Source organism: Mixophyes fleayi, chromosome 1 (assembly GCF_038048845.1).
Source record: "Mixophyes fleayi isolate aMixFle1 chromosome 1, aMixFle1.hap1, whole genome shotgun sequence".
In the NCBI taxonomy this organism is placed as follows: domain Eukaryota; kingdom Metazoa; phylum Chordata; class Amphibia; order Anura; family Limnodynastidae; genus Mixophyes; species Mixophyes fleayi.
Genome location: NC_134402.1, coordinates 389,017,810 through 389,032,776, shown reverse-complemented (window position 1 = coordinate 389,032,776; position 14,967 = coordinate 389,017,810). Strand labels below are relative to the sequence as shown.

The 14,967-nt window shown below is 40.9% G+C and overlaps 1 protein-coding gene across 5 annotated transcripts in view; it reads left to right on the top strand.

The window, feature by feature from the left end:
• The window catches only part of EDIL3 (EGF like repeats and discoidin domains 3), a 557,778-nt gene that overhangs the window by 94,149 nt on the left and 448,662 nt on the right, over nucleotides 1–14,967 (top strand). For 2 of the 5 annotated variants that reach the window (XM_075180505.1, XM_075180499.1), the window contains exon 2: nucleotides 8,899–8,973. The exons of 1 other annotated variant lie outside the window; for it this stretch is intronic. In XM_075180505.1, coding sequence (XP_075036606.1) covers nucleotides 8,899–8,973 — 75 coding nt within the window. Of the gene's footprint in view, nucleotides 1–8,898; nucleotides 9,028–14,967 lie in introns of all 5 variants that reach the window. 2 more of the 5 variants (XM_075180492.1, XM_075180484.1) reach the window with 1 other exon arrangement.

Sequence of the window (14,967 nt, the reverse complement as noted above, 5' to 3'; positions counted from 1 at the left end):
TTTAGTTTTAAAATTAACATGTTATGGCCCATCATTATCTACTGGTTACAAAGATTATGAATATTTATCCTTATTTTATATAAAATTCACAGCTAAACAGTTCACCATTGCTAAGGTCTCACCAATCCATATTGTTGAACACTTAAGCATATTTCTTAAGATTTTTTATAAATTTTTGTTGCATATTTCTTTAGCTTTCAGGAGCAAGAGTGAAGCGAATACAGAAAATTGTACAATGTAGATTGTACATAACGTTCAAAAGAGTCACAGACATTCTTGAAGTCACAAAAGTAATGATCTATTTATGGTCCTTAGTCCAAAAGAGTATAGGGGAGATTAAACCTTCTAAAAAAAGGAAAAGTGGAGGTGTTGTCCACAGCAACCAGTAAGATTCTGGTGATCATTTATCTAGTACAGTCTAGAAAATTATAAATAAAATCTGAATGGCTGTTACGGCCAACCACTCCACCTCTACATTTTACAAAAATCAACTCCTATATATATATATATATATATAGTGTTATGATATAATATTAATGTAGCTCATGTACTTGTGTTGCGAACTGTGATACCAAACACCAAACTCCAATCTCACCTGCACCCGCCAACATTAGTTTGTTTGTCCCTCTGTAGCTTGTAAATTCTGATGTATTATTTGAGCCTCTAGGGCTCCTATACTTTGGTGTGGCACATGTATAATAGGTATGTTGCTTGCCAGTGGGTGCTGAATTTTCATACTGAAATCATAGTTTCCAGTATGCCAGGACAATCATGGTATTTCTTGCATGGCCCCACTTTATCTGTGTCCCAGTCACAGTCTGAGCTATACTTCTGACAGCATACAATCAAGGGTGCTTTCTGAAAGTAGTGGAGCTGTGTGCAACATAAGTATTGCCCCCTCTCCCCCCCCATTTGTATACCTCCTTACATCTTTTAATGAGGAATCAGTGTCAAGGACACCTCATTATATGCAGGTCCTACACTGACCTATATGCTTTAAACACCAATATAATGCAGTTAAAATCAGATTCACTCACCTAGATGCCTTTGATGCTGGGATGCAAGCTTAAATGTTTTAATCAAAATATGAACTAATACCTCATGTTTTCATTTTGCCAGATACACACAGATATGCAGTGCTAAGGATAAGCGCTGACAATGTTCTGTCTCTTTGTTTTGTATAAATATATGGGCATTTACAGTGCCACGCCGCTGGTACCATATACAATATGGTATATACTGAGCGCAGGCTTATTGCCATGCAGCTGGTACCATATATAATATGGGATATACTCAGTGTGGGCTGACAAATCTTATATAGCTATTTAGTTATTAGACCACAGAGCAACAACGCAACAGAACGACAAATATTGAACTTTGACTTGGAGAGCCTGTTCTGAGCCTACATTCGGATACCCCTGCACTGAGTGGGTTGAAACCGAGAGATGGTCCAGTTGGATCCTGGCCAGGTTATAGGGGTGTTAGGTCCCAGTTAGACCTCCCGTGGGCAGAACTCCTATTGGTTTCATCCCAATCGGTGCAGAGGTGTCCGAATACAGGCTAAGAACAGGCTCGCAGGTAAAATTTCTGCCCAGCGTACACCAACGGGAGATCCGACCGGGACCCTAACCCCCTTAAATCCTGGCCAGGATCCAACTGGACTGTCTCGCATTGTTTTCATCCCAATCGTCAAAGTTCAATATTTGGCGCTCTGTCGCATTGTCGTGTTGTTGCTATGTGGTCTAGTAGCATACCTTCTTATACTTAATCACTATGTAAGGTTTGAAAGCTTTACCTTGAGAGTTGTGGAAGATATTTGCCAACATACAAACAAACTTTTTTTTATATATATATATATATATATATATATATATATATATATATGAGAGAGAGTTTTTGCGTGGTAATTTTAGTAATCTAGAAACTCTTCCCATCTCTTTGGATGACATCTTCTGACATGAGAATACTTTGAAGACTTCTGAATTGCAGAGTCGTAGTGGATTACTACAGTAGATTTACAGTATATCCCAAAGAAAGACATGGTATGTTCTGAGTTAATTTTATTAACGTAACAGCTGTCAAGAACGTTAATCCAATTGCATGGAAATGGGGCAAGATTTGTTAACTGCACAAACACACCAATTGAAGATAGGTTTTAACTTGCTCCAATGCTGCTGGGCTGAATGTTACAATCTTTGATCCCAATGATAATACAAAAGTTACTGCCAGATAGAGTCCCTTTGCTATACAGCTAGCATATTGTACCAGGAGAAACAGAGTGAGTACTTCAATAACATTGCTTGGTCAATGTCAGCACTTTGTTCCAGGGCAAGAAGTGGGATGCAGAACAGATGCGAAAAAATGGCTACCAGCAGCTGTGGAAGCAAAACAGACAAAAACAAAATCTCACCATTTCAGAATATCAGCTGGTATTCAGACAAGGAGAATCCAGATTCCTCTGAGACAAAGAGAGACAGATGTGCCCGTCAATGCTGCTCAAAACAGTGAAACAAGTGAAGACAAACAGGGATCACCACAAGACAACGCTCCTTACTCAAGTGAATCCAATCAGGATCAGCACAAGAGGACAACATCAAGGACATTTTCAGATTGTATCCAAGAAAACCACACTGCTGCTGGTCACGATTCTGCAAAGTATTCCTGCGCAGGAAGACATTGTAATCTGAGGAAATGGTAATGTTTTAAATACTATTAAAAGTAGCACATAAATCAGAATAATAAATCTAAAAGAAACTTAAAGAGGTAAATGCAATATATTTGAATGTAGCTCACTGTTATGTTTTGTTGCTAACTCTGTATCAAACTTCTCTAGTAAATCCATTTTGGACTTCTAAAAAATTATTAACATAAATCAAAACATATATTGAAAAACAATGAAAATGACTTACTGGTCATACAACCCTTGTGCTAACTCACTTGGGTCACAAGGATCATCATTCTTCTTGCTATTCCTTGATGTACGCACATACTGACTAGTGCACCTGTACTAGTATGTCCACACACGTGCATGTGCAAGTTTGATAGGCAGAGCAGGGGTGCAGGAGATAGCCTAACTTCTCAGGAGTCCAGGAAGTCTCTCAGTGTTTTGTGAGTGTCATGGACATTCTTGGGAAAGTAGATAACCATGACATAGACAAAATAGCAGCGCTAGAGTGTAGTTTAAAAGTGTAAAAGATATAAATCTAAAAATTATATGTATATTATATTAAATTAAGTACTAGCCTTTATAAAAAAAAAAAAAAACAAGGCAGGATGCATACGATGATAACTCCAGAAGTATAATAAAATTAATTTTAATAATTCATCAAAATAAAATAAATCTCTGTAAAAAAATCATATGATACCAGACAATGAATATCAAATAATTAAATGCCTCAAATTAGGAGGAGTTATATTGCTATGAATAGGTCAGTGAAGATCGCCTTATATATTTTATTAGACAGATGGGACCCTCAAAGATACTAGGTAATAAGAAATAAGTGTTAATTGATATAGGGGAGTTCTCTCCCACCTCCACTTATCTCCTCTGAATTGAATAATCCTCCAAATGGAATCAGCAGCAAATGTATAAGTGAAGCTGGGTACACACTACAGGGTTTTTGTCCAATAATCGGTTCAACCAGCCGACATACGACCGCTCGTTCGAAAGTCGGGTCAGTGTGTGTAGTGACACGATGGTCGAAAGTCTGCCCAAATGGACGATTGTCACGTCATTTGGTTGGTCGTACCGTTCAATATTTTCGTTCCAATCTCCTTTCCGTTGTGTAATGTGTATAGATTTCCGACCGATCCCCGACAATCCTCTGATACTTCCTCGACCTGGGGGGCGTGGTGCAATCGCAATAATAGCGGGCTTAACCTCCATATATTCTGGAAAACAGGCGCCATTTTGGTTAATTATAACAGTACAGGTATGTGCCCAAAGCATTTAGTTGTCTATACATGTTCACTGAAATACCTTTGTGTATGACTTCTTTCATATGTTGGGATTCATAGCTGTCTCCATAGCTGCAACCCCCACTGACACCTTCTCCTCACCCGCAATAGCCACTGACACCTTCTCCACACTCACAGCAACCACTGACACCTTCTCCTCACTTGCAACTGCCACTGACACCTTCTCCTCACTCGCCATATTCTCACGCTCCTCGGCGCCAGACAGGCTCCTATCATTTTATACACTCAGACATGGGCGTTCGCTTCTGCTGTGGACCAATCAGCGATGATGCCTGCAGAGAATGGAGCATGTCCATTACATACAAAGGGATTTTATTATTAGGGAATAATTTTTGCATTGCACTTTACAAGTTAAATGTTTTTTCAAAATTTTATGTATGGTAATAAATTTCTATTTTATAGGAATGAATGAAGAGACAGTGTTGCCTTCTCTTTTTATGCGGCTTTGGGTGTTAACTATAGTGATAGCTCTGCCCCTTTATGCTAATGTCTTTGGTATATCGTTACATGCCCCGCAAATGTTGCTTCAGTGTGTACGAAATTAAAATGATTGCTCACGACAACATGGCTGTAAGAAGTCGCTAACGGGACGGCCGCTCTTCTCTTTATCGTCTAAAGCAAAAACCATCGATCGGATGTAAAATCGATCGGCATAAAAAGTTGGTGGAAAATTTTGTAGTGTGTACCCAGCTTAAGCGTTGTCCGGATTAGCAAGCCTACTTATGTCCAGATGTAATACATACAGAAGGATGAATCAGTAAACACTTACGACCATCCTGGTATTTTACTCTTCCCGTGGCTCTCCGGCTATAGCTGTACTCAGTGATATGGTGCGCACTGAGTTATTCTGCTCAGGCAGAAACCGAGTTTGAGTCTACCGGTTCTTCACATAATCAGTTCCCAGCAGTATAGTTGCCATAGATGAGGGTCCTCAAATCTGCTATATGTCAAGAAGGCAAAACAGGCTGACACGTTTCGTCTCTTGAAATTAGACTTTCTGAAAGCCAAAGTGAAGTCAATTAACCCCCCTTGTTTGCAGCTGCACTGTGTGTATTTCAGCTTGGTTCAGCCCAGCGCAGGATTCTTTTTTTCCTTTTGATTGTTTCAAAACCATGACATAGAGCAATTTTGTCTGCAAGTTGTTGTTGTATTGTTTACCTGTCTAACAAAAGAGCATCAAGGCTGTGTAAATAGAATAACATTTCTCAGTGCATAGGGACATACTATGATCACACTGCCTGTCCACAGTAATTTACTTGCATGGAACATTTGTAAATGACAAGATGTTTGAAAGGAGTTTTGTGCTAAGGGTAAGGAGCATACGAGAAAAATATTCTATGCCCATAGGCATTTATAGGCTGGTTATTCGTCTGTTTTGGGATGTCATAGCCTTGGCCCCATGGATGTGAGATGTGATGTTTTGAAAGGAGTGTTTAATTTTTGTCTAGACTCCAATGAAGCAAAACTTGACATAATAACTGTAGGCTCATCACATCATCCCTGAAGAGATCTAGGAAGTATCTTTGCATATAGTTGTCATGACATTAAATACAGCTCTGTTGTTTCAGCTTAATTTCAGAGTTTTGAGAGCAATTAGATGGGCAATTCCAGTGTAAAGGCTACAGGAAAGTCATGACTTTAAATATATATTTGAATAGTTTGTGATATAGCGAATGAAAAATCCCTGAAAACAGTAAACCCACACTCCGTGAATTGTATACCTGACACCCAACCTTTTGGGTAATTTCTCTACATATAATTGAATTACTGTCCATCTTGTCTATATAGCTCTGCTCATCCCATATTCTCCAGGCATCACTGCCTAAAGTGTCAGACTATTGACACCATTGGGCAGCTGCTGAATTGGTCACAAAAGGAAAGTAAATTACTCTAAAAAAAGAGCACAGAACAATAGTGTATTTTCACCCCTATGCAGAGCCATATACTTCTCGAGGTGCGTCGGTTTCTTCGTCTGCAACATATGCGTCTGGTATACGAGAAGTCATCACCAAGTATTTGCACCTGAACTGTAATAGGTAATAACCATATGCCTAACAAGTATATACATGGGTCCTGCAGGTCTGCAGTGCCTATTAAGCATGACAATATTTGAAAACTTATCTTATCAAGAGAAATAGCTGTATTTTTTTGAACAGCTGATACAGCCTGTATGTGTGTGCCATGCTACATGCTAGACATGACAAATGTCTGTTCATTTCTTGTTAGATTGGCAGCAACTAAACAAGTCAACTGATCCTTGTAAATGAAAGTGAGTTATTTCTAAAACTTATGTTTCTAACAGCTAAGTTTATAGACATTCTGTATTTTTTGTGTTAGATTCAACAATTCAACTTAGCACATTTATTTTTAATAGAGGGGCCTATTTATGAAAGCCTTGTAGCCCTTAAATACTGAAAAATGGAAGTTGGCTCAGGATTATAGCAAAATATAGTATCTGACCTAATAAGTAATTCTGCAAAGTTACTTAGGGGTATATTTACTAAACTGCGGATCTTAAAAAGTGGAGATCTTGCCCATAGCAACCAATTAGATTCTAGTTGTTATTTTGTAGAATGTACTAAATAAATGATAACTATAATCGGACTGGTTGCTATAGGCAACATCCCCACATTTTCAAATCCGCAGCTTGATAAATTTACCCCCTAGACTTTTGTTCTCATCCTCCACCCCCATATTTTGGTGGAACTGGCTTATTTATCAAGTAAAAAAACCTCAGCTTTTTGGAAAACGATATCACTTTTGGGACACTACTTTCAACCAAATAATGTTAAAATTTGGATCAAAGAGCTGAAATAGGCATTGTTAAATCCCCGATAACTGAGTACTGACAATAGGACCCTTAGTTTTGCATACCTATGAACTTACATATAGTTGCAGATATCTTATGTTGAATGCATGTTTGCCAGTGACTAGGAAAATCAGTCATCTTTGGCTGAAGTCATATTAAAACTTTATCTAGTTGTAGGCTCATTATATTTTTCAGGCTTTCGCCAGCATATAAATTTCCTTGTCAGACTTAATTCTACCCTTACATCTCCAATACGTCTATGTTACTAGCTTACTGATATTACTCTGTCAATCTGATAGTTAAGAGCCAGACCAGGAGGTGATTATATTAATATTTGTACCCGCAATAAAAGTGCACCTGTCACCATGAACTGCTGTTTTTCTGATTCAATAGGACAGCATTATTAACTAGGTGTCATGCTAGAAATGTATTCCAGAAATACTTACTCTTTATAGTTACTAATCTCTCTCCTCCAGCTCATTCCTAGCAAACCATCTTCTTTTTGGTTATGTTTTAGATATGACAGATTCCCTTATAATCACTGCCTGCAGATCTATCTCTTTAGATGTATACACATGTATATAGTGCATTACGGTTTTGAGGTAGGAGTGAAAAAAGCCTTGTCCGGCATTTGTATAAAAACAAAAACACCCTTTCACTTGGATGTGACCCAAACCTTTGCTATTTAACACAAAATAGATGTTGCCTGCATATATTACTAGTCAGTGACTAGTGTTTAGGTGCAAAACATCAGGTAAATCAAATTAGTTTTGATTGTCAGGAACTGTCTGGCTCAATAACACTGGCTTAACTAAAATAATAAACACCTAACCACATTCAGAGCACTACCGCATTCCCCTTCCCTCTTTAACCAGTAGGCATCTAGGCTGTTTACAACCTTTCTTTGTTGTTCACACAAATGCATATTTTTCATATTTTTACTTACCCTACTCACTGTGGTTTCACTCTTCTGCACCCTGCACAGAGCCGTAACTCTAGCGTCTGGGGCAAGAAAGACAAATGCCGCCCCCCTAGCCCTCAATTTTAACCAAATTAACCTAAAATATTCCTAAATTGCTCCCCCTTCAGTGTTTTGCACCCTGGGCGGTCGCCCCTGTCGCACATCCCTAGTTATGGCCCTGACCCTGCAGGACACACAACAGCCTCACACGGGATGTCTTACTGACCTTCTTGTTTAGCAGTCTCCTCAGCCCCTCACTGAGCCTTTTCCTTAGCCCCTTACTAAGCTGTCTGAGCTCTCTACTAAGCTTCAGAAGAGTGTGGTCACTCACCTTTTCTACCCTATTGGAATAGGTCCCAAATTCCAAGACATAAATAGGTTGCAATTTACTGTCACCTAGCCTGCAACCATCACAATATACATTTCATTTCTTAAAACATTTTTTGTCTAAAGGGCTGTGACTGTGTCCTAACACCTAGCTAAAAACTTATTTTCTAGGGAGCAACTTCTTAAATATAGTGGTAAATATATAAAATGGAATGACACTTCCCAGTGTATATTAACAATAAAGGAAATACCTTTCATATGTTCTCATAAGTCAACATGCTCAGAAAAATCCAGCAGGACATGTGGATTATGGGGTTAATGCATAGTTGGTTGAAGAGATGAAACAAGCCAGCGGTGGACCCCAGTGCAGTGAAGCAGGGAAGTGGGAAAGAGGGACCCGGGGCCCACAGCTCGCTAGTTCTGATCCTCTGCATCTGCCGTTCAGCAGGCCCCATTGTCTCCATGGGCCCTGGTGCACCGCACCTGCTGCACCACTTGTAGTTCCGCCACTGGTTGTGGCGAGTGCTGGCATCTGCCCTATAACAGGTGCAAGAGTTATGACTACTAACAGTCATATATGCTTGTTTCTGCAGGTCTGCATAAGTCACATTTGCATAAAAACACTTTTACTGTTCTCCACAAACGCCCCTGTTACTCTTCTAGGTACATTCGCGTGAAGTGTCAGCTTTCTGAGCATGTGCAGAGCAATTTCATGCAAGATACACCACGCAAACTGGTGTACGACCTACTCTGCATCATCCCCTACGCCGTTTGAGGTTCTTCTAACTATATAATTGATCTACTTTGTATTTTTGATTGACAGGAGATGTATGTGAACCCAACCCATGTGAAAATGGAGGAATCTGTTTGTCTGGTTTAAGCGAAGAAATCTTTACATGTGAGTGCCCAGCTGGCTTCATTGATCCCAACTGTTCTAGAGTTGTGGAGGTTGGTAAGTGCAAGCTTATGACCACAATGCAGTTCTGCTTTATTTCCTGTTTTAATTAAATTTAATTAAATATGATCTTTAAAGTAAAATGGGGATACATTTTAAAAGAAAAAATATAAATATAGTGCTGGTAGAGGTTTAGTGAGGGTGATCTTTGTGGTATTTCTCAATAAAGATTAATGAGCAATTTATCATTTGATGATATTAACTTATCATTAGCAGAAGTAGCCATTTATAAACTTAATTTTTCTGAAAACTTGTGTAGAGAAGGTGTTGTAGCATCCAATCAGACTAAGATTAGAAAATGATAGTACACATCTGATTGGTTGCTGGAGGCCAGTGTTTCCCAAACATAGTCCTCAGACAACCCTAACAGTGCATGTTTTCCACATCTCCTTGCGGGAGCACAAGTGTAATCATTACTGACTGATACATTGTAACAGATCCATAGGTGGTGCTTATTTTAATGTATCAGTCTGTAATGAATACACCTGTGCTCCAGCAAGGAGATATGGAAAACATGTACTGTTAGGAGTCCCTGACGACTGAGTTTGGGAAACACTGCTGTAGGCAATACCACCTTCTCTGCATTGTTACCCGTAGAACAATTTTATTAAATGTCCCTCATTGTATTATGTTGTATTTCTTTTACACCTCCAATGGCAGTAGTGTCCTCTTGCCAGGATAACCACCTGGCTGTGATCTTTTTTGTTCGATTCCCCTACCTTACCACACTCTCCAAACATTTGTAGCTAAAAATTGTTATTTTGACTTAACATCTATACAATTATAATTAAAATTCATAACCATTCCTACTTTTGTAATAAACCTACCATTTAATATATAGCACTTGGTATTATGTGGATAATCTGGAGTGTCAACATTGCTTTGACTTGCTGCAACAGCAACATAAATCAAACAATACACCGTTAGCAAATAAAGGTTAATTTAATCTTTAATGAATAGTAGAACATGCAGGTAGTGCGCGGCAAAATAAATCACTATGATTTAAAAAAAAATGGGATTTTGGATGATTTAGTGGTCCCCATGTGATTTGCAAACTGAATTGCAGATAGTTTGCTGACAAGAGATTTTGATAAGTGGAATTGATAAAATGTGTAGTTTAAAATGTAATTTTATAACTGAAAAAAATAATAACTTGAACAAATATTTATTGTTATTTATTTTTACAACAAAATGTCATTTTTAAGTAGCCTTTTCATTCCTTTGTATATTTTTAATAATACATGTGAGCACATGCTGAATAGCTATGACATTAGTCAACATAGTTCTAGCAAATCACTGTGTTTATGTGCTCAGAGACGCTCTGTTATGGCAGAAGAGCAATCAACCCTTTTTTATTGGCCTGTTAAGAGTTCCAAAGAAAAGATTGGCTACAATTTCTATTTATTTATTGCTTTGATTAACCCTTTCACACCCACAAACCATGCATGCCCAGGTGAGGCTTATCTTGACACATGATTTCAATAATAATTGGGATGACATCATATTGCTTCTTCTACCCAGTTAAAGTACCATCCATAGAATCAACAGGAAGCACCCCAATTGTGTCATTGTGTCACGCTATAACTGGGATACTTACTTGACCAAAGGAAATAGTGAAGTCATACCCGCAAGAATCTTAATTCTATTAATCTTCAACAATTTTCCACCTCTATCCAACACCTTCTCTCCCCTATATCTACATTCTCCTCCCCTGAGATGGGTGTGCCTCATTTTCACCAAACCTTAGCAATGGCCCTTGATCAAGTGGCTCCAGCGACACTACATACTACACGTCGACTTCGATGTCAGCCATGGCACACTACAGCAACGCAAAATCTTCAAAAACTTTCCTGTAAAGCAAAACGTTACTGGCGTCAATCTCGCACCTCTAATGACTTCTTCACATATACTTCTATCTACCGCTCCTATTGAAATGCTCTGGACACTGCAAAACAAACATACTTCCAATCTCTTATTTATGCTCAGGCTTCTAACTCCAAACACCTTTTTAACACATTTAAATCTCTTCTCAATCTTCCCACCCCAAACCCTCCGTCTACTATCAGTGCCCAGGATCTTGCTTCCTACTTCAAGGACAAGATTGATAAGATCAGACTAGAAATGGTATCCTCTTCCTTGACAAGCAATCAGCTCAATTCCTTCCCACTACCATCTGACATCCTCTCTTCCTTTTACCCCACAAATGAAGAGGAAATTTCTACTCTCTTTTTATCTTCTTACTCTACCTCATGTCCTCTTGATCCTATTTCCTCGCAAATGGGTAGATCCCTGTCTCTTGTGCTCATTTCACCTCTAACTAAAATCTGTAATCTCTCGCTCTCTAATGGCATCTTTCCATCACTATACAAGCACGTAGTAAATACTACTATTCTAAAAAAACAAGATAATGACCCAAACTCTCTCTCAAATTACCGTCCCATCTCTCATCTCCCGTGCCCCTCTACTGTTCTATCCTGGTTCTCATCCTACCTTTCTAATCGCTCTTTCACTGTTAATTTCTCTGGGTCCAACTCTGCTCCGCTTCCTTTATCAGTTGGAGTACCGCAAGGCTCAGTGCTAGGTCCTCTGCTGTTCTCTATCTATACTGCTTCTCTTGGAAATCTAATAAGTTCCTTTGGATTTCAGTATCATCTCTATGCGGATGATACCCAAATTTATCTATCCTCTCCTGATCTCTCGACATCTGTGTTGTACCGTGTAACTGACTGTCTTTCTGCCATTTCATCTTGGATGTCCTCTCGCCAACTCAAACTTAATCTTTATAAATCAGAGTTAATAATATCCTCACCCACCAACAAGAGCATACCTGACATTTCTATCTCTGTTGATAACATGACCATAAATCCCACCCCACAAGCTCGCTGCCTAGGTGTAATCCTTGACTCACACCTATCATTTGTTCCCCACATTGACTCTATATCTAAATCATGTTACATACATCTAAAAATCATTTCCAGAATTCGCACATATCTCACGCAAGACACTGCAAAAACCTTAATTCATGCACTTATCATCTCCTGCATTGACTATTGCAATTCCCTCCTTACTGGTCTTCCCCAAAACAGACTCAAACCCCTACAATCTATTTTGCACGCTGCGGTAAGATTGATTTTCCTTGCAAATCGTTATTCCTCTGTTGAATCACTCTGTATGTCTCTACACTGGTTGCCTGTTTTTTACCGAATTCAATATAAAATACTTTTGCTAACCTACAAGGCCATCAACAAAGCTGCACCAATATACTATCACGCGCCGGGTGTTCAGGCAGTGCACCTGACACCCGGCAGACTTGCCTGTCATCGGCGCTCCGCTTCCCGCTGGGCGCCGCCATCTTGGATTCAGGTCTGCGCATGCGCAGACCCGGCGATTACACTAATTCCCCTGCTCACTGCTAATTGGCCCTTCTCCCTGGCAACAAGTTTAAAAGGCACCTCCTCTCTATCTTCAGTGCCTGTTCTTTGTGTTACCTCCTGGTGATAGAAGTGGCTTCCTGTTACTTTCCTGCTAGTTACCTCTATTCTGGACTGCAGAGCTGACGCTCATCTTCAGACATCTCCACTACATTTGTCTTCAGAGCTGACGCTCATTCTCCTGAACTTTCACCACATAGTGGTCTGCAGAGCTGACGCTCACTCTACTGAACTCTCCGCCACATAGTGGCCTGCAGAGCTGACGCTCACTCTACTGAACTCTCCGCCACATAGTGGTCTGCAGAGCTGACGCTCATTCTCCGGAACTTTCACCACATAGTGATCTGCAGAGCTGACGCTCACGCTACTGAACTCTCTGCCACATAGTGGTCTGCAGAGCTGACGCTCATTCTCCGGAACCTTCACCACATAGTGGTCTACAGAGCTGACGCTCACTCTACTGAACTCTCCGCCACATAGTGGCCTACAGAGCTGACGCTCATCTCCAGACAGCTCCTCTACATTTGTCTTCAGAGCTGACGCTCATTCTCCTGAACTTTACACCACATAGTGGTTTACAGAGTTACACCGATCTGCATTATCTTCATTTCCATTACTTATTGTATTGACCATCCTTCCTACGGTACTACTGCCTGTAGTCTTCCCAGGGACTTCCATACAGTGCTCTAGTAGGGACCGCGACCTGCGAGGTAGACGCAGCTGAGCCTATACTGTTTTGCGGCGGTTCCTGGTGAACACCGTCTCCTCGTTAGACTCCGCGCCCTGTTGGAGTAGTGCCAAACAGTTCGAATCTCTTGGCTTCACTACATCTGCCGAGTCTCCTCGTAAGAACCGTGACAATAAGAACAGGCCATAAAACATTGTCATTAACATGACGGAATCTAACGTGGAACCATCTGCTAAGGACATGCTTCAGCACTTGCTCAACCGGGTAGAGCAACAAGTTGTGATCCAACGACAGCTATTACAGGGCTTCCAAAGTCTGGCGGCCCGCTTTGACTCACTGCAAGCATCTCCACCGGTTCAAGCGGCTAGTCCGCCGGCACCTGCTCCTGCAGCTGCTTCCAATTCGACTCTTCGGATTCCAACTCCTTACAAATTCGATGGAGATCCTGCAACCTGCCGTGGTTTCTTGAACCAGTGTTCAATACAATTTTAACTTCAACCACAGAATTTCCCAACCCAGCGTTCTAAGGTGGCATACCTAATATCCTTACTTTCTGGTCAAGCCTTAGCCTGGACCTCACCTCTCTTGGAACTTGATGACCCAATCCTGGCCGACAGTGCTGCCTTCATTGCCGCTTTTCGCAGAATTTTTGACGAACCAGGAAGGGTGACCTCAGCAGCATCTAGCATTCTCCGCCTGCGTCAAGGTTCCCACTCCGTGGCTCAGTATGTTATTCAGTTTCAAACTTTGTCATCAAAATTACGTTGGAACAACAATGCCTTGGTAGCAACTTTCTAGCAGGGCCTATCTGAAAAGATCAAGGACGCTTTAGCCTCCCAAGAACTCCCCACTACTTTAGATGCCATGATCTCGCTATGCAATCGCGTGGATCTACATTTCCGCGAACGATCTTCAGAGAAGGACTCCTCCTGGCGCAGTTCCACCAGACTCGCGCCTTGCTTCACTCATCCGATGACAATGGAGGAACCCATGCAAATTGGGCGCTCTCGATTAACTCCAGAGGGACGTGATAGAAGACTAAGGAATAAGTTGTGCCTTTATTGTGCGGATCCGGATCATCTATTGAATGTCTGCCCCAAGAGGTCAGGAAATGCCAGACCCTAACCTGCTCCGGAGAGGTCAGATTAGGGCTTTCTAAAACCTCTCCCTCATTTGGAATTTCTAATATCTGCTCCTTTCCTATTACCCTTCACGGCCCGTGTGGTCCCGTTCACACTTCTGCTATGTTGGACTCTGGAGCAGCCGGAAATTTTATCTCTTTCTCTTTAATTTCGCAGGTTTCTATACCAACTGTACCGCTGGAAATTCCTGTCTCTATCACGGCCATCGACGGCTCCCGTAAAGCCAATGGTACTGTGAAAACCCGGACTGAACCCATCGTTCTCCAAATAGGAGCCTTACATCGTGAAGTTATTACCTTCCACGTGCTACCATCTACTACTACTCCCATCATCCTGGGTCTACCATGGCTCCAGCAGCACTCCCCTCAACTTGACTGGTACACCTCGCAGATTGTGTCCTGGGGTCCTACTTGTCTCCTGAAATGTTTGACTCGAGTCCAACTCCTTGGCTCCATTTCCACTTCCTCCAATACCAAGGTCTCCGTTCTGCCCAAACAATATCACTCCTTTTTAGACGTATTTGACAAAGTTCGCTCAGAGCATTTGCCACCCCATCGCTCATGGGACTGTCCTATCGAACTGCAGCCGGGTTAAATACCTCCTCGGGGTCGAGTGTACCCTCTCTCCATACCCAAGACCTCTTCCATGTCAGAATATGTTAATGAAAACCTATCCC